At 39.1% G+C, this 19822-nt stretch overlaps 3 protein-coding genes and 1 pseudogene across 4 annotated transcripts; 3 read left to right on the top strand and 1 right to left on the bottom strand.

Annotated features, from left to right (window-relative positions):
* Nucleotides 1-63: 63 nt before the first annotated feature.
* Nucleotides 64-2485, bottom strand: higd1a (HIG1 hypoxia inducible domain family, member 1A). Of its 2 annotated transcripts, XM_020654384.3 has the most exons (4): nucleotides 2328-2485; nucleotides 1739-1813; nucleotides 1383-1517; nucleotides 64-1264 (listed from the first exon to the last, which is right to left on the bottom strand). In XM_020654384.3, the coding sequence occupies exons 2-4, from the start codon at nucleotides 1806-1808 to the stop codon at nucleotides 1191-1193; spliced, it is 279 nt and encodes a 92-aa protein (XP_020510040.1). In that variant the 5' UTR covers nucleotides 1809-1813; nucleotides 2328-2485; the 3' UTR covers nucleotides 64-1190. The 2 variants fall into 2 exon arrangements, with proteins under 2 accessions (XP_020510040.1, XP_020510039.1); XM_020654383.2 differs by lacking the exon at nucleotides 2328-2485 and having other exon boundaries at nucleotides 1739-1832.
* A 4482-nt stretch (nucleotides 2486-6967) lies between these two features.
* LOC114921374 (5-beta-cholestane-3-alpha,7-alpha-diol 12-alpha-hydroxylase-like) lies at nucleotides 6968-7814 on the top strand. Its single transcript, XM_065954435.1, has 2 exons — nucleotides 6968-6971; nucleotides 7075-7814. Exons 1-2 carry the CDS (start codon nucleotides 6968-6970, stop codon nucleotides 7797-7799), a joined length of 729 nt encoding a protein of 242 aa, XP_065810507.1. The 3' UTR covers nucleotides 7800-7814.
* A 2011-nt stretch (nucleotides 7815-9825) lies between these two features.
* Nucleotides 9826-12513, top strand: LOC109999331 (5-beta-cholestane-3-alpha,7-alpha-diol 12-alpha-hydroxylase). The gene has a single exon (XM_020654367.3). The coding sequence runs from the start codon at nucleotides 9871-9873 to the stop codon at nucleotides 11404-11406; it is 1536 nt and encodes a 511-aa protein (XP_020510023.1). The 5' UTR covers nucleotides 9826-9870; the 3' UTR covers nucleotides 11407-12513.
* A 1736-nt stretch (nucleotides 12514-14249) lies between these two features.
* On the top strand, nucleotides 14250-18722 carry LOC136179105 (uncharacterized; annotated as a pseudogene).
* The last annotated feature ends 1100 nt before the right edge of the window (nucleotides 18723-19822 follow it).

Genomic DNA, 19822 nt, shown 5'->3' with positions numbered 1-19822 from the left:
TACTGAGAGGTACGTGTAACACAAAATAGACAAAATCAAAATGAACAGGCATACGAGTGTATCTTAGCGTTTGTATAAGAAATAAGCTTTAATGGTCAAAAGACATTTCAGTGCAACATGGAGAGGTTTCAAAATGATAACGCCGTGTCAGAATGACGAGACGCTTTTTTAATTTTCAAAGAAAATTTTAAAACCTTCAAAAATATCCTTTAATATGCTACAGATCAAGTAAACTCAACTTTGTGAAGGATGTAATGAGGCATTATATATTACAAGATGACTGTACAGCATGATATTCAAACTGTAAAGTCTAGTTGTACCTCAGTTTAGCTGGCACATCACATGAAGATGTGAAGCTGATGTAATGAAACGTTGGACCCCTTTGTGCCACGACATAATGATATTATAAAAAAGGACCTGGCCTTTAAAATCAATATATTCGAAGACCAGTCACTGAACCACTTGCTTTATTTCTACCAACACTTTTGTGGTTTTGTTTGATGGGAGTTTCCAACATTGTGGAAAATTACATTACTTTCTATTCATACATTTGTTTTGTGTGATAATCTGATAGTGTAATTAAAATCAGTTATAAGGCTTTCATAAGACCAGATATTATCAAGGCCATCAGTATCATGCCCCCCCCCCCCCCCCCAATGCTCAGGCATTCACATCTAAAAATAGCCTAAGGTGCAAGTATTCTTAATTTGGCAAAAGTTCCTATATTAGTATACAAAAGAATACAACAACAGTGACGGAGAAAAAAAAAACACTTTCTGCTATTGCTGTTTATATCTTTACTGAGCCTCCTCAAACTGTTTTACTTCCATATCTAACTCACATTAAAAAGAAAGGCAGCAGAACTCTGTATCATATCATGTCACCTGTCCACAGTGATAGCACACCAGGGAGCTTTACAGCTGCAAATCAACAGAGTGCAACCACTGTAAAAACAGCCGTGTCAATACAACTTATTTTCATTACGGGAGTGATGGCTTGACCATCTGGTACACTATCTTAAAGACAGGAACTGTAATCAATAAATTATAAATATATACAGTAAAAGGTTAGGTGGCGAAGGAACATGTTCATACAAAAATGATGACACATCTCTAATAAAATAAAAGGGTTTACACACCTTAATATGAGGTAATATTAAGGGACATAAACTATCAGGGCAAGAGTCCGTGTTATTTTTGTGTGACTGCTTTCTGCTCTTCTCTGGGTTTGACGATGTAGTCTCTGTACATTGAATAAATGACCCCTGAAAACAGAAAAAAGGAAGGCAAGTTAAATCACAGTCTTTATAATCTACTTAAAACATAATGTACTAACTCACTAAGATCAATTCAGAAATGTGTCATCTAAGTTTCAGTGCACACCAATTGTCATGGCTCCAACTACAAATCCTTGAGCAGCCACACGCATGTGAATCAGGTGAACTGACATCTTCGTATCGCCGCGACTTTTCATTTTCAGCAGTCTGTACCCAACGATGGCAAAGAATCCTGCCATTCCTGCATAGGACCAAAAGGACAAAATCATTATACTTAGTTGACCAATTAAGACGAAATGAGGGTGGTTAAGTTGAAACCAAATACTGGAAACATTTAGAAGCATTCAACAGCATGCTCTCGGACAATACAGTTTTGTTACAAGTTAAAGTTTCTAACAAAACCCAGGCAGCTTTCCCCCACATGCTGTAACCCTGTAAGGACACAAGTTGCAGCCTACTCACCCACTGGGACAAATGGATTTTCCTTTGCTTTTCGCAGGAACTTGGACTCATTCTCTTCATAATCAGACATTTTGACTAAAGAGAGAGAAAACATTTTTAAACAAAAGTTAGGTACAGTAATGCTGTCTATTAGATGGTTTTCATAACATAGCATGTTAGCTCATTCATCCATTGTAAGGAGGAGAAGGGTTTCATTAAAGCAACTGTTCAACTCTAAACTGTGCTACAGTTGTAGATACAAGTTGAAGCCCAGTAAATAAAACGATAACTGTTTTAATTCTTACACAGCAGGTGTGTTACTCAATGTTCACAGCTGAGGTTAACACCACAGGAGCAGCTCAGAGGTTACGTATGAAGGACAGAGAGACGTCACATTCATGTTTAGGCCTAAATCACCAAACATCCGGCGTTTTGAAAGAAACATAAACCCTTGTGCAAGGATAAATGACAGTATTTTCAGTGGTTAAACAGTTTGGTCAAAAGGCCAAAGAACAAGAAACACTCACAGGAATTAAATAATTGACAGCGAGGACTGTGGTTGTAACTTGTGACCTAAGTATAACGCCACAAATACCGAAGTTACTCTTACCTGTGTGAGGAGTGAGTTGCTGTTAAATGGACTTTAAAATTATTATCCAGAGGAGGTTTTAGGAGTCTTAACGAGCCACTGGTCGCACGTACACTGTATAAAGGAAATAGCCGGCTCCTGCGTGATGTAACTACCACTGCACGCACGTCTGACGTCAGCGGGTGATGACCCGTTTCGTTGTGTTCAAGTTAAAGTAGAAAATGGTAAAGATGAAAGTTCTCTTGAAATGTCGCGCTTTTATCTCAGCATAATTAGTTGTATAATTATGTTTAAAATGATTTTCTGTGGCTAATACATGGAAAGAAAACATTATTTAAGATAACAATCAGACTAGATAAATTAGGTCTATGGATTTAATAAGTATAACAAAACAGTATTCGAACGAGCTATTTCTCTTTTAATTAAAAATGCTATCTTGTGAAGTGTTGCATTATACCGTATTATAAAATGCTGCTGTTAGCCTAGTTAGCATATCGAGCGGCGGCTGCCGAATTATACTCACTTTTAAATCGCAACCGAATGTAGATAGTGGTAAATCAGAGGTGCATTGAACGCAGCATCAAATGGCCATGCCCCCTCGCAAACCAAAGACTGAGAAGCGAATGTGAGATGGTACTCCTGGCCCAATCAGGGTATGGTTTGTTTAAAATTGAATCAATGAAAACCTTTTTTCACACAGTCAGCAGACAGAATTTACCAGGCTGGGATTCTAGCAGTAGCTTTCACGTTATTATTGTATTTGGACAAACTAAAGAAACAAAATACTCTTTAAAACTGTTGCTCTCATGGCAGACTTGGGCACTCAGTCTGCACCATCTGCACCATCTGCACCCGTTTTTTAATAAATACCACAGTGTTCCCCGCTTTTCTATTGTCTCTTATTTTGTATAATGATGCCACTGTATGACTTACAGGTATTTAAACCGAGGTGTACGTAGATGGGAGGCAATACTCTTGATTACTGCATTGATCTCTGGGATGACGTAACAGTGGGCGTGGGTCAAGAGGGCTCGTGGTTGCACGTTTCTGCAACGTGCGGTATCAGCCTGAGAACTAATGTGTGTGTGTGTGTGTGTGTGTGTGTGTGTGTGTGTGTGTGTGTGTGTGTGTGTGTGTGTGTGTGTGTGTGCGTGTGTGCGTGCGTGTGTGTGTGTGTGTGCGCGCGTGCGTGTGGGGAGAGGGGGACTAGGCCTAGTCTAGTCTAAGTAACTGCAGCTGTATTGTTGTTACAATGTTGTTTTTTAAATATTAATAATAAAACAAACCAAATCAGCACAGGCCTATGGAATCGAAATAAGAGCATCTTGCTCATATCGGGTTTTAATGAAAATATATTTGGCCGCGAAATAGGCCTAGTACCATGCAAGCCATTTGACCAATATTTACAGTCTATGCATTTGACATGTATTTTGTTTACTTGACCACTGGGCGGCGCTGTGAACCCAGTTACCTATATTGCATTAAAGTGGTGCTTTTTTGTAGCAGGTTTTGCACACAAGAGGTCAATTGTTTGTTTTTTAAATGTGGCAACAACTTAGTATCATCATGGGGAAGTTTGGGTTTGTATGTTTTTTTGAGTAATCAGGTATTGTTCGTGTCTATATAAATGGATTGTCATAAACAAAATGAACTTTAGCCTCATGAAGCAGGCTACACTTTTCTTTTTACACTCGAGATATGAGTTTAAACCTGACCAAGAAAATGAAAGGTGCCTCAAGAGAAACAGCTTTGAAGACCTAATGAGCATGTGACGTTTCATTCATGCAATTATGATGTATCTGTTCTTACTTAGCTTGCACCAACCAGACCCTGATGGACTGTAGATGAAAGAACAGAGATGCATGAAAGTGTGCTGGGGTCGACAAACATTCATCTTCCTGACAACTCTTTATGAACATAATTTCATTTACACAATTTATAATCACTTAAACGGTGTAACTTTTCCGCTAATGGAGACGCAAGATTGTAAATTACTAACCAAACCTGTATTGTAACAGAGCTGTGGTAGTTCCTCACTTTGCCTTATTGAAAGACAAAGTGTCCCTGTAATAAAAAGAACTGTTATAAACCAAACTCCCTTATTCAACTAGGTCACAGGACTGCAGCAATGTTGTAAATATAGAGCATATCTCCCCCAGTACAATGTCTTGTAAAGATGATAATATAAAAAAGGTTCTCTTTGATCGTTTAGTAATCATTAATAAATATTTAGTCCCACATATTTACTTGTTTTTTTTAAGGAAAGTTTATGTCATGAGGAATAATCTATGGAGACTGAATATGTGGTCACAGTGTCACTGCTCCAGGATATTCATCAGTTTTCTCTGCTACATGTATGATGATGAACTCAAATCTTCCAATAAATGACTTGATATCTAATGAAGGGAAAGTTGGTAAAAGACCTCCGAGATGACTGCTCTTGTGTGTCCTCACTCTTATGATCCCTCAAGCAAGGAGGAAGTAAACATACAATAATAGTAGGCCACTGATGCGCCTACAGAATTTGGTTTTACAGCGAAGTCTGCGGTTTTGAACTCAGTAATCCAGCAGGTGGTGCTAGAGGTCCACTCATTTAACTTAGCAGTGATCCAGAGCAAACAGATGACCCTCCACTGCAGATTTTAAACCCTAGATGACAGCCGCTCTGACTAAATATAGACTCAAATAATTTGTGTTAACCTGTTAGACTCAGTAGAGGTTTTGAATATTTGCACAAATCAAAGGTCATTGGACTTGTGCAGTATAAAGTCATGTTTTCAAGGTCTGAATGAAGTGATGATTAACTTTCATTAACAGTGAATACATTAGTCAGGGTTCTGTTGACAGTCTTTGCACTTTGCAGTATTATAAAGGGGTTTGGTGTATTTGATCTGTGGATGTAATAGATGCAAGAGCAGTTATATAAATCATATCTGTTTGCCTTTTGAAAATGAACCCTAAAATGTAATCCTTTGTGTAATGGCTGTAACAGCTGAAAAGAAAAAAGAAGAAAACTGTTCACCATACTTTTGGAAGTTCATATAACTTTTCACTTGTAGTATCTTACATTTTTTAAAGATTTATTTTTGGGCATTTTGTGCCTTTATTGGAGAGATAGGACAGTGGACAGAGTCGGAAATCAGGGAGAGAGAGAGAGTGGGGAATGACATGCGGGAAAGGACAGGTCATATTTGAATATGGACCTCCGTCCGCATGGAGGACCACAGCCTCCATACATGGGGCGCGCGTTCTAACCACAAGCACCCCGAATCTTACATTTTTTAAAGAACAAATAAGGGAACATCATTTAAAACCTCACTCTCCAACTCAGTGCACCAACTTTGACAAGTAGCCTACCTAAGACCAGTGGTGGCTGGTGCGTATATATAGGGGCTTTTCAAATAAGAACATGGACAAGGATCTGTGTCGGCCCCATTCCACAATCCGCAGCATGGACCCTCTCCGTTTTTCCACCACCTATTTAAGCTTCTACCTCTTGTGTTGAACAGGAACAAATGCTTTTGTGCAACTTACAAAGCAAGCCAATGGGGGCCCTGATCCCTGGAATCTGGTGCCCAAGAGCGAAACATGTCACCAATCAGTAACTTGACGTAGAACGTTTTATATCTAAATTTATCGCAGATTTTACGATTTAATTCAATTACTACACCAAATTGACTTTACCCTCTTAAAATGAACCTGTATAGCCATTATTGAATACTAATCAAAAAAAATTATGATTCAGTGAAGGTCTGTCATTCTCAAGCAGCAACCTCTGGATTTAAAAAATTAAACCAATGCGGAATGGCAAAAGCCTGAATTACGTCGAGTGTCCGCTTGAGGCTGTCTGCAGAAGCAATAGAAGTCACATCCACACCCATTCTTAAAAGCCAGTTTTTACAGCAGAAATGAACATGTTTAGAGCTTGGTTAAGAAACAATATTGATCTGATTGGCTCATGTCTCCATCGGCAGACACTCTTCAGAGAGTGAATTATTTCCTAACTCATCTGTTTTGATTATGAAGGATGAGTGTTATTCACAGTAAGGTGCATAGCTGACCTTACTGGCTAAAGACCCGACTCAGCTCCAGCTCTTGCCTGAAAGTTGAGACAGCATTTCCAGCAGCAGGTGACATCACTCAGGCTTCGTCCATTATTATTTACAGTCTATGGTTATTGTCCTTGCGGGGAGTGGCCTAGCGCTCCCTATTGACCTGCCGCCACAGCTAATGACCTATAGTTTGAGATATGCATTCCATGTGATTTGCTCATCAAAAATGTGTAGGCTACATGATGATATACTTTTATACACAAAAACTTTTACTCAGCCAAATGTGCCCTACTTTAAGACTTAGTCTGTCATCATGTGCATCTCAAAAATAGCAGAGGATTTGTATACTGCAGGGACCTTTATAAAAAAATGTAATTTTGACAGTTTGAGTGCATTGCTCAAAGAGACAATTCATGTTTTCTACACTGTGTTAATTTAAATGCACTTACTGAGGTTCAAAAATACAAGATTAAAAAAAAAAAAAAATTGTCTAACATAACTGTTTATTAACAGTTGAAGTAGGTTTTACGAAAATGAATTCCGTTGTTGATGTCTGTGCAAATCTAACTGTTTCCTCTTTAAATGGTAAAGGTTTATGTAGTTCCCAGAATGCGTAAGGGTTGAAACAAAGGGAGGAGCAACATACTCTTTATCATGCTGGATTTGGACGTTCACTCCAAATCCCTGTGTGCAGAAGCATGGTGACGTTTTCACAGTACAGCTGGGAGGGTTTTACATTACATTCTTTCAAGACCCTCTGTCGTTTGGGGCGCTTGTGAAGGAGAGTCGAGATAAACTGGACTTCAATGAGTTTGCTGTGCATCTGGTGCAAAGAGTTTTTGGCTACAAAGCGGAAAAGAGCGACCACACCGTTCTCCAGATTTCCAGCAACAAGCACCTGAAAGGGGATGGCCTGGAGATAATGACACAAGCTATGATGAGCAATCTGCAGAACCTGATGTTGCACACTATGGGATCAGCTACAGACCAAAAGACCTGGATGGAAGACGGACTGTTTATGTACAGCTACAATATTGTCTTTAGGGCTGGCTACTTGTCTCTTTATGGTAACAGGCCACACAAGTCAGAAGGAAGTGAGGAAAAAGCTAAAGAGAAAGACAGAGTCGAATCTGAGGCCCTATTTTACGAGTTCCGTAAATATGACCAGCTATTCCCCAACCTGGCTTATGGGGTCCTGACACCGAGAGGAAGGATGGAAGCAGAGAGGCTTCTGGGAAACTTCTGGAACACTCTGTCAGTGCAGAAAATGAAAATGAAAGACAACATCAGTCGCTGGGTGTGGGACATCCAGCTGGGCAAAAAAGAGATGGGTGTCAGTGAGACGATGATAGACAGCTACATGTTTGTGTTTCTGTGGGCCTCTCAGGGGAAGATAAGAGGCTGTGCGTTAGATTTGCCTTCTGGGGGCAAACTGGCCTAGAGACACAGAGCAGAGGTGTTGTCTCTTTCGGTGTTGCTCTGGCTGCATCTCAATGCAATCAATCTAACCAGGAATGTATGCCTGAACGCAAATTTCAGACCCCTAAAGTCAACCTGTAACTATTTATTGTCACTAGTTTCACAAGGTGGTCTAAATACTTAGGAAACTTAGCATTTTAGCCACTTAATAGCTATAGACTTGAGTTGAATATTTAATCTTTCTTACCTATGGTATGAAACTCTATATTGGGATGTAACAGATTCATCGAATCAATTGCAGCTTCCAATAAATAACTTCATTTCTAATAAAGGGAAACTTGTCCAATTCAAGACCTCCATCTTGGCTGCTCTTGTTTATCCTTACTCTTGGATTCTTGGGGATCTCCTAAGCAAGGATCCAGCAGGTGGTGCTAGATGTTCACTCATAAAACTCAGCAGTGCTACAGACCAAGTAGAAGACTCTCTGCAGCATAGATTTAAAAAAATAAATAAAAGATTGCAACTGACATCCGTTGAGAATAAATATTATTTGACTTAATTGTTTTTTTTTTTTTCATCATCATCAAGAGAAAGTATTTTTTTTCATCATGCAAAGAGAAAGTATTGAATCTCGAACATGTAATTATCAGCAAGATGCAAGTCAAAATTCTGGGGTGGTCTAAGTTAGAGTTGGGTCAAGGGGGTTCATCCCCCTCAAAAAATGGGAAGAATGATGCCATTTTCTTTATTTTAAAACAAATCCACTCAGATGCATAAGGGGTATTACTTCTCTTTCAATCTGAAAGTTTGAGGGAAACCTGAGTTATATTATCCACAATTCCTCATCCTAATTGTCATTTATTTTTAACTTTCTTTCATCAAATCATTTTCAGATTGTCAGTTAGAAAAGCCTTACTGACTAAATCTGACTAAATATCAAATTATTTGGGTTTCATGTTTACATGCCTCCCAGAGATCAATAACTTTACCTGCCTGGTGAACATCACCATTACATCCTCCCCTGATAGGTCTGAAATGTTGGTATAAAATAGGGAACAACCATTTTTCAAACCTGTGGTGCAAATAAAGAAGCAAATTTGAATATTACTGACGTTTTGAGATACAAGTTATTTACTGTAGTATGTTCCTTTTTATAGTACATACTTCTGCTTCTCTACATGATAACATAATTTACTTTTCATATTCCAATTAAGAATAAAAAAAGGGGAAATATTTCATTTAGGTAGACATCTATAGGCTGTGTGGGGTAATCCACTTGCTACCCAGCAGTTTCAAATAGACTTTACCAGCTCAATTAAAAGCTGACTATATTATAAAACATTTATTCTGTCATGAGCCAATCTGCATAACGGGACAATTCACGTATGGCAAGAGTATATTATTTTGCTAACACTATTTTACCTAAACATTTCTGACAATGCTAGAAATTAAAACCTTTGTTTACTTGGTTATAACAGCGTATATAAAAAGAACAAACTAAATCAGTAGAATGTTAGATTTTCTAGAGCACAAATAAATAAAAAACAGAATTTAAAACCACACTCCCCAGCTCTGTGCACCAACTTTGAAAACCTAATGACCTATAGTTTGACGTATGTATTCCATGTGACTTTGAGTATGTGCTCCTTATCAGAAACTTTCACATGATGGTATACCTTTAGACACAAAAACCCTGACTCAGCCAAATTTGCACTACATTTAGACATATTAAAATAGCAGAGGATTCCATACTGCACTGACATTTATAAAACTCTGTTCACAATTTTGATCATATTTTTTCTTGGCTGTTGCTTTAAATGCAAATACTATAAGGCTTAAAAAGATTCAGTTAACAAATTGCCTTAAGTAACAGTATTTTTAACATTTATTTTACAGTTTAAGCAGGTTGTACACAAATTAATGCAATTGTTGAGGTCTGTGTGAATCTCACTGTTTCCTCTTTAAATGGTAAAGGGTTAATAAGTTCCTGGAATGCTTGAGGGTGGAAACAAAGGGAGGAGCAACATACTCCTTATCATGCTGGATTTGGACGTTCCTTCCAAATCCCTGTGTGGCTCAAAGAGAAATCAGTCATGGGGCTGCTGCTGCCGGTCCTTCTGAGCATTCTTGCTGCTCTGATGGGAGGGCTGTACCTCCTCGGGGTGTTTCGACAACGTAGACCAGGAGAGCCTCCTCTGGATAAGGGGCTCATCCCTTGGCTGGGTCATGTGTTGGAGTTTCGCAGGAACTCATTGAAGTTTCTGGAAAGAATGAAGCAGAAGCATGGTGACGTTTTCACAGTACAGCTGGGAGGGTTTTACATTACATTCTTTCAAGACCCTCTGTCGTTTGGGGCGCTTGTGAAGGAGAGTCGAGATAAACTGGACTTCAATGAGTTTGCTGTGCATCTGGTGCAAAGAGTTTTTGGCTACAAAGCGGAAAAGAGCGACCACACCGTTCTCCAGATTTCCAGCAACAAGCACCTGAAAGGGGATGGCCTGGAGATAATGACACAAGCTATGATGAGCAATCTGCAGAACCTGATGTTGCACACTATGGGATCAGCTACAGACCAAAAGACCTGGATGGAAGACGGACTGTTTATGTACAGCTACAATATTGTCTTTAGGGCTGGCTACTTGTCTCTTTATGGTAACAGGCCACACAAGTCAGAAGGAAGTGAGGAAAAAGCTAAAGAGAAAGACAGAGTCGAATCTGAGGCCCTATTTTACGAGTTCCGTAAATATGACCAGCTATTCCCCAACCTGGCTTATGGGGTCCTGACACCGAGAGGAAGGATGGAAGCAGAGAGGCTTCTGGGAAACTTCTGGAACACTCTGTCAGTGCAGAAAATGAAAATGAAAGACAACATCAGTCGCTGGGTGTGGGACATGCAGCAGGCCAAAGAAGACTCGGGTGACAGTGAGACGATGATAGACAGGTACATGTTTGTGCTTCTGTGGGCCTCTCAGGGGAACACCGGGCCATCTGCATTCTGGCTGCTCCTCTACCTCATGAAGCATCCAGAAGCTATGGCAGCAGTGAAGGAAGAGGTCGATAAGGTTGTGAGGGAGTCTGGACAGGAAGTCAACCGTGGTAGTCCTCTACTCGACCTGACACGTGAGATGCTTTTAAAAACACCAATCCTAGACAGTGCTGTGGAAGAAACCCTGCGACTCACCGCTGCACCCCTTCTGACAAGAGCTGTGCTCCAGGATATGACCCTGAAGATGGCCGACGGACGTGAGTACTCTGTCCGCAAGGGAGACAGAGTTGCACTCTTCCCTTACATTGCAGTTCACATTGACCCAGAGATCCACCCTGACCCACACTCATTCAAGTTTGACCGCTTCCTGAATCCAGACGGATCCAAGAAAACAGATTTTTACAAAGCAGGGAAGAAGGTGAAGTATTACAACATGCCCTGGGGTGCCGGGGTCTCCATGTGCCCTGGACGTTTTTTTGCCACCAATGAGCTGAAACAGTTTGTTTTCCTCATGCTGGTCTATTTTGAGTTTGAGCTCAAGAACCCGGATGAGAAGATACCGGAAATTGATTTCAGGCGGTGGGGTTTTGGATCTATGCAGCCTGTCGGAGATGTTCAGTTTCGATACAGACTCAGATATTAAACCAATCATTACTATGGTTTTGAAACTTTGATCATCTCTGCAAGCTTTAATTTCACAAAATCATGTTTCTTTGGTATTGGTTAAGTATTTATAGAAATGTTGATTGTTAATCATATTTAACTGTATGTTAGTTTATTGGGACTTTCCGGTAACAATGAAGTATTAATGAAAAAAACAAAGCTTGGGAAAAACCATTAAAAATCTTGATAGATTTACTACCACAATTTTGAAGCACCTTGTTTGACTTTGCAAAGGCCAACACTTTTCTGACTTGCTCGTCGTAATTCTGTAAATTCTATTACAATATATGTATTTTTGTTTTTCCAAAGAAATCCTTTTATAATTAGAAAAAAAGCCTTGACTTTGTTGGTTTTTCACATCGCAATCCTGTTGGACACTCACCATGACAGCTCTGTTTGTCTTACCTGATTATGTTAAATAGAATTATCAGTTCTTGCTTACATAACATCCACTGTGCATACATTGCCAAAGGTTGTGATTGCTCTGTGTAATGATGTCAATTTGATAACAGTAATGGTTCATGAAAAATACCATGACTTTGTTGGTATTTAACATGTGTTCCTGTGGGACTCTCACCATGATGGCTCCATTTGTGTTACCTAAACGTAAGCGAGAGCAAGTGACATCTTGTCACTATGTTTTGTCTCATGCGTGCACAATACTTAATCTGTGGAGAAAGCTAGCAATCTCCATTGTTTAGGACATAAGCATAAATGGAATGCCACTGGACTGGTTTCACTAGAAGTCATTTGTTTTGTGTGCACAAGAAATAACCATAGCTTCTCAATACTGTGATCTCTGACCTTTATTGTTACACAATGTAATTACTCTCTCATTGGAAATGTATTTTAGTCATTTTAAGTTACCCTCTAACCCTATTTCTGACTCAACATCCACTGAGAATAAAATTCACTAAAGCACTATGAATCGCTTCATGTATGTATGGTGCTCTTTTAATAAACTTGCCTTATATAAAAAATACCTGTTGTAATCTGAAAAAAAATCATCTTCATCTTGAATCTATTCAAATCAAATAGTGTATTTTACCCTGTAATTGTATGTATGTGAATAAAACAGGTAATTTTATTTGTGTGTTGTTTTTAAACAGTTTCTATGTTGTTTATCAAGTCTTACATTTACCTTGATTATTACATTTCTGGTCATCATTGTTATCAAGTCATGTTGTGGGTAGCATTACGCTATTTCTATAAGGGACTACAGTGGAAGTGGGTTTCTGAGATTAGTGCTTCATCACAGCGTATCACAGATTGGATAAAATCCATTGTTTAGTAAAAAGTCTGATACATTGTATTTTTTTCTTTAAGGTTACTTTGCAATACAACATATTCTCCTTGTACAGACACCACTTATACAGATTTGCCGAATTCACACTTACATTTCTTATCCTTCCCCTGTTGTCTCTCAAATGAGGCAATGCTGTTTGATGATTATACTTCCTCTTACACAAGCAATTGGAAACATTTGAAATAAAGTGCTTACCTTAAACAATAGTTTAACAACTAGAATGAATATAAAATGTCACGTTTTGGAGAAAGTGTCTAAGCTAAGAGGTCTCACTATGTTTGTTTACTGTGACTGCTGCTTTTGGTGTTTCTTAAAACATTCACTGACTACACACACACACAGAGAACACACATAAAACAGACCCACATCTGGAACTAATTCATACCATATGAGATTGTTTAAACAGACCTTGTGTCATTTCCAGTATCTGGCTTAAACATGTGGCAATGGTTGAAAACAACAATGAGTTTGTTTTTTTGTTTCTGACCTACATTATTGAACAGTTGTCCGAAAATGAACTCTGTGCAAACAAAAAGATTCCAGGGTCTATCTTTTATCTTTTATCTGAATGTTACGTGTCAATGTTATATAAAGTGCTTCCATTTTCTGCAATGAAAACGGATGACCTTGTGTTGAAGCTAATTTACATTTCTATTTCCATGACAGATTTTTTTTCTAATTTTAAATATCATGAGGTTTTTCAAAACAATTCCCTGACCATATCAAGTAACTTATTATGGACAAAACCGAAGGGTCTGATTCATTAAGAATGGATTGCAGGTGCTAATAGCTCGAAAAATTGTGCATTATTTGCTTCCCCTATCTGTCTCATGGTCTAATACACAAAGCACCAAAAGTTATCCTACTGCATGTACTCTTGTTATGCGTCAGAATCTCAACAACAGCTGTCTGCACTTGAACTCTGCATGGAGCTGTGCTCTCGTCATGGCAGAGATGTTGGGGAAACCTTTTTCAGGTAGTAGATTTTAAAACCAGACTAGAAAAATGTAAAATAAGTTTTGACATATGAAACAAAGTTTTCTCTGAATGGAGCGAGCAAGAACAACTCAGGGAGGAAAGAAACCTCCCATCCTCGTGAGAAACAGCTGCGGACCATCTCTACAGATGTGGATGAAGTGTCAAGCCTCTGACAGCTGGACTGATTTAACCTCTGGTTCTAATAATAATACTAATGTCAAAGTAATATTTTCAGACTGTACACAGAAAATGTACTGTAAAGTCATGCAGGTGCAAAATTGTCTTTCTGATCACTGGTGAGGGCTCTCTGTGTCAGAGGTTTGTTATTGAGATCTGAGAGGCCTCTTACTACCCACCCAAATCCTCTCAGATCTCAATAACAAAGCTCTGACACACAGATAACTCACCATTGCCCATGATCCCACTCATCCACTCACCCCATACCACTCTTCTCTTTTTTTTTACCATCAGGTTCCAAATACTAGTCCCGACCTGGAAAAGGGCACGCTTCAAGAAGAACTTTGCTCGCTCGACTATTAATGCCCTACACAAATGACCACATTGACTGGTATGTGTTTACTCATGTGTGTCCATGTACTATCTGTGTATGTGACTACAAATTTCCCACGGGGTGGACACTAATATGGGGCGCCGATTGTAAAGTTGTGTACACTACAAATAACAACAACATTTCTCCACATTTAGCCCTAAAACATCACTTTTTATTCACATTTAGAGAAATATTTGTGAACTTTGTCATATTTACTTTAGTGAATAAAAATGTAAGATCATTTCATTGGCAAATATAAATGTTAAATATTACATCTAAATGTTGAATGTTTTATCTAAATGTTATATATAAATGTTAAAAATACATGTCCTGATTCTAAATATTTAGCCACGTTTCTAAACATTTAGTTTACATTCTAAATATTTAGCTTTGATCCTATATATTTAGCTAAGATTGTAAATATTTATAATCAAAGCTAAATATATAGAATATAAATTAAATATTTAGCAACTATTTCTAAATATTTAGCTAATATGAAAATTCACTCTACCACCTTGAGAACCAAAATAAAAGTTCGAGGAAGCGATCCAACCATTGGAGACTACAGGAGACTGGCAGGATTTTGAAATTGTCGAGCGAATTAGCGGAGAATATTGGAAGGGCCGTTTTGGCCGCAATTGAGGGTTTTCAAAGCACTACTTCTTCGGTGCCAGACACAGGATTTTCCACAGCGCCATCACAGCACTTGGTGTGTTTCTTTTCTAACGGCTTGGATCGCTTCCTCAAACTTTTATTTGGAAATAAACATTTCAACGATCAGGTTCAGTCAATGGAGGGCATCAACCAGAGAAAAAGTTATTAATGCAGCCAACTTTCCAAAAGTGCACAACCAGAAAATACAGTCACACCAGCTGCTCTATCTGTTGACACAATGTTCTCACACACACCCCGCTCTGTTGGACGTGGAGTTGGTACAGGTATCCTCATTTCTAATACCTGGAAATTCAATAAACTTTTCCCACTGAGCAACAACTCCTCATTCGAATATCACACAATGATGGTTACTGCTCCTATTAAAATGTACATTGCTATCATTTACCGCCCACCAGGGTGCAATCTGAATGATTTTGTTGTGGAACTGGACATGCTACTCTCAGAAATACCTGATGATGGAACACCACTGATTGTAATGGGAGACATGAATATACACACTGATAAAGTCCAGACAACAGACTGCCTTGCTCTCCTATCCTCATTTGACCTCACACAGGTCCAAACTCCTCCTACCCACAAAGCTGGCAACACTCTTGATTTAATCCTGGCTCGGAACAGCTCGACAGCAAACCTGACTGTCACCCCCCTGCATCTATCAGACCACTTCTTTATTCAATTCACAATCTCCTTGCCGGAACTCCCTCAGGCACACCCACAAATGGTGTCATACCACCAAAATATGCGATCGCTCAAACCAGTTCAGCTGTCTAACGAGGTAATTGCTGCCATGCCTGCCCAAAAGGTCTTTACCGCACTCCCTACAGACACACTCTGCTCCACACTAGCCTCATCTCTGAACATGCTCTGCCCTCTGGTGTCCAAACCCGCTCGCAAAACCCGCCCTAGCCCATGGCTCACGGAAGTCATAAGAGAGCAAAGAGCAGGGCTGAGGTCAGCAAAGAGAAAATGACAAAAATCCAAACAGTCCGCTGACCTCAATGACTATAAGCAAAGACTTGTCTCATTCTCCTCCAGCCTGAAAACGGCCAAGACAACATATTATCAGAACAAGATATGCAATGCCACAGATACAAAAAAAATGTTTTCTGCATTTAACTCACTGCTTCAACCACCTCCTCCTCCACCCTCCGATCTGTTCACACCAGACATGTTTGCCTTGTATTTTACTGAAAAGGTTGCAACCATCAGTAACCAGTTTTGTGAGCCTGACCAACTCAGCGCAAAGGCACCAACCAAAAGTGCCTCACTCGACTCATTCTCCTCTCTGACTGAGGATGAAGTCTCTAAGCTTGTGCTAGACTCGGCCCACCACCTGTCCTCTGGACCCAATACCATCAAGCCTCCTACAGACCATTTCCTCTCCGGATCTGCCCTCTGCTGGTTCGTGTCCTACCTCTCTGGGCGATCCTTTAGAGTGTCGTGGAAGGGAGAAGTGTCCTGTAGCGTATCTACTATTTAATATCTAATATATATAACTCGGGGCACCATCCTTGTTAAGTAAGGAAACTAATATTACTTGTAGTAATTAATGAATCTATAAATCTGTCTCATATCATTGGGATGAATTCTCAAGTAGTAAAAACCATAAAATTACACATTAATGAAATTAATGAAAGTTTAATAAAGAAAAATGATGAACAGAAGAATATAAAGGAAATGCAAAGGTAATATCAGTTTAATTACAACAATGATATAACTTGAATAACAATAAAATTGAATGGTTTAGATTGTCATGGTGAGATCCTTATGTCAAGTTTGGAGTTTAACTATATTGTTTGAGGGATTTAACGAAGTGGGATTTTGAGGAAGAAAAATAAAAAGGGTACTTAATAAATTTGATGAAGTGGACTCTGAGGCTTTGATTCGGATACCACAAGCTTGACTCAACACCCCAATCTCATAATCAGAACGCTTCCTTACTTATGCGTAGTGTTCAATTGAACAAAACTTGAAGGAACAACGTGGTTCGAGAAAAGAATTAGCAAGAGACGTCTAAAGAGGGAAGAAAGAGTTTCAGAATAAAATTTGCAAGAAAAGGAAAAAGGCGAGAAGAAAAAGCAAAAGAAAAAAAAAGCCCTGAGCTCCTGAGGGACGAGCTACTTATCCTGAGGATGACTTTATGAAGGGGGCGTGGCCTAATATCTAACCCGCCTCTGATGTTTAACTTTTAATTTAATCCACTCCGAGTTCTTTACTTATTAAGAGCATAAATAAGAACTTTGATCATATGAACATCACCATGTCAATATTCGTATGTAGGATTATTTCCGACATTAAGCATTTCAGACAATTATGCAATGAAATAGACATTACGTCCAACCTGAAGACAGTTAGACGATTTCCGCCTGTATGGGAATGAAATCAGCATTATACCATTCAACATTCAAAACAAAACACATTAATATAATATGAAGGGTATAGAATCATATCTTACAATACAAAATGTATTACTAGGACAAAATCACATAGTAACTATCGTACTTCCTCCGTCCTGAAACTCAGATCGGTACAGCGCTCCTGCCACTAGGGGTTAGTAGTGCTCCACGTAAGATTCAAGTAGAGTCCATCAAGTAATGTGATTTAGTTTTCCAATATCTAAGTTCGTCATAAATGATCGTAGCGGAATCTAACTTGCATGAAAGTGTTAGTCTTGATGTCATGGATACCTATATCCGATTCAGGGATTGAACCGAAATTATTTTATAACAGAAATGGATTAAGTTGGTAAAGGCAGTTTGTTCAATGGGTCTAAAAGCTATTAAGTCCGTTTGAGATAGTCCAGATCACATCAAAGGCCTCCCCTGCCGTGTTGATTAACTCGGCAGACGGCGGTCTTCATGGGTTTGTTTATTCAGAGATTCGTTCGCATGTACCCAAGTGGTCTGGTTCCCCAACTTGGATTAAAGACTTATTGTTTTTTTATGACGTCCTGTTCTTTACATTCCGATGTAAAGTGTCTTTCACAGTTAATCACATGAATGGCTTTTGTTTTCAGTAAACAGGAAGAGTGGGGGTTTTCATTCATGTCCTGTGAGTTTTGGGTTGATTTCAGGTTAATATGTTACAGTCCAAAGCGCACAACTTATCCACAGGGGTACCTCAAGGATCAGTGCTTGGTCCCCTTCTCTTCTCCATATACACAAACTCACTTGGTTCAATAATCCGCTCTCATGGCTTCTCATACCACTGCTATGCTGACGATACCCAGCTCTTCCTGTCATTCCCACCAGACGATGTTACAGTCTCTGCAAGAATCTCATCATGCCTTGCTGATATCTCTAAATGGATGAATGAACAGTACCTTCAACTCAACCTTTCAAAGACTGAGCTCCTTGTCATCCCAGCCAGTCCCTCTATGCAACCACAGATCAACATCCAGCTTGGAACAACCAAACTCATGCCCACAAAGTCTGCCCGGAACCTGGGTGTCATGATTGATGACCAGCTAACTTTTAAGGTTCAAGTAGCCTCGATTGCCCGGTCATGTCGATTTGCCCTGTACAACATCAGGAAGATCAGACCTTACATGTCAGAACATGCTACACAGCTCCTGGTACAAGCTCTTGTGATATCACGCATCGACTATTGCAACTCTCTACTGGCAGGTCTTCCTACATGCACTATCAAATCTCTGCAAATGATACAAAATGCAGCAGCACGACTGGTCTTCAAACTTCCTAAAAGAGCACATGTCACTCCGCTGTTCATCTCCTTACACTGGCTCCCAGTTACTGCTCGCATCAAATTTAAAACTCTCCTGCTCGCTTACAAAACAGCGACAAAAACGACTGACATTGTTCCCTTTTTTCTAGATCCTTGCTTGTGTTGTACTTACTCTCTGATGTACGTCGCTTTTGATAAAAGCGTCTGCTGAATTGTAGAACCAGCACTGAAGCACAGAGATGGAGAAATTTTAACTTGCATGCCAAGCCGATAAAACAATCAGTAAATATTCACTGATTGTTGACCAGAGTAAACTGAACAATAGTGAACAAAAAAATCAATGTATAAAGAATCACTGTGCTGAGAAAAAACTAGTTGTACAGGCATGTTGGTGAAACTGAAAGAACATTGCAAGCATTGAAACAGCAATTCACTTTATGACATACTTGTTCAACTGGTTAATTTTCTACCCAAGGCAGGTATGCCAACATGTCTGACTTTACAAAAACACATAAAGTTTCTTGAGAGGGTGTACTGCTTTCGCCAGCATGTGGGTGCCATGCTGATAAGATATCTACATATGGCTGTAGGCCTCGTTTATCTTAACAGCATTGTTTGCATTTTTTCTAAACTGTGAAAGACTCTTGATCATTTTCATCTGAACAACTCACCTGTCAGTTACTTCAACTGCTACCTGAGAAGTCTCATGTTTCTCTCATGTTTTTTTTCTTAAGTAATAAACAAATTATTCATCTTATTCAAAAATGTAATGAAGATCATGGGTACTTTTTAATACTCTCCTCATATTATGCTTTGTCATAGATGTGACAATATAATTTTACGCTTTCAAAAAATACTGCGTGTATAAGTGTTGATCTAATAAAGTTGTAGTACAAGTAGTGTAAAGAACTGGTGAGAGCTTCGCATACACACACACTCAAGACATGAACAAACACACAACGCTGTTCTCCCCAACTGTCCCCGCTCATTTACAATGATAAGTTGCCCCTCTAATTCCTGTTACTACCTCCAATGCCAGGCCAGCACAATGCCTCTGGGACATTCATATTTATAGCAGGACATTTCAGGGCCATACATAAATAAGACCAAATCATGACAATAGCAGCTATTTAAAGCACTTGAAAATAAGTTTTGAAGACTAAACAGCCCTTTTTGAAGGACAAATACTTTAAGAAATGATGT

Source organism: Labrus bergylta, chromosome 4 (assembly GCF_963930695.1).
Source record: "Labrus bergylta chromosome 4, fLabBer1.1, whole genome shotgun sequence".
Classification (NCBI taxonomy): Eukaryota; Metazoa; Chordata; class Actinopteri; order Labriformes; family Labridae; genus Labrus; species Labrus bergylta.
Note: the sequence above shows the minus strand (reverse complement) of the source record. Positions and strands in the feature narration are given on the sequence as shown.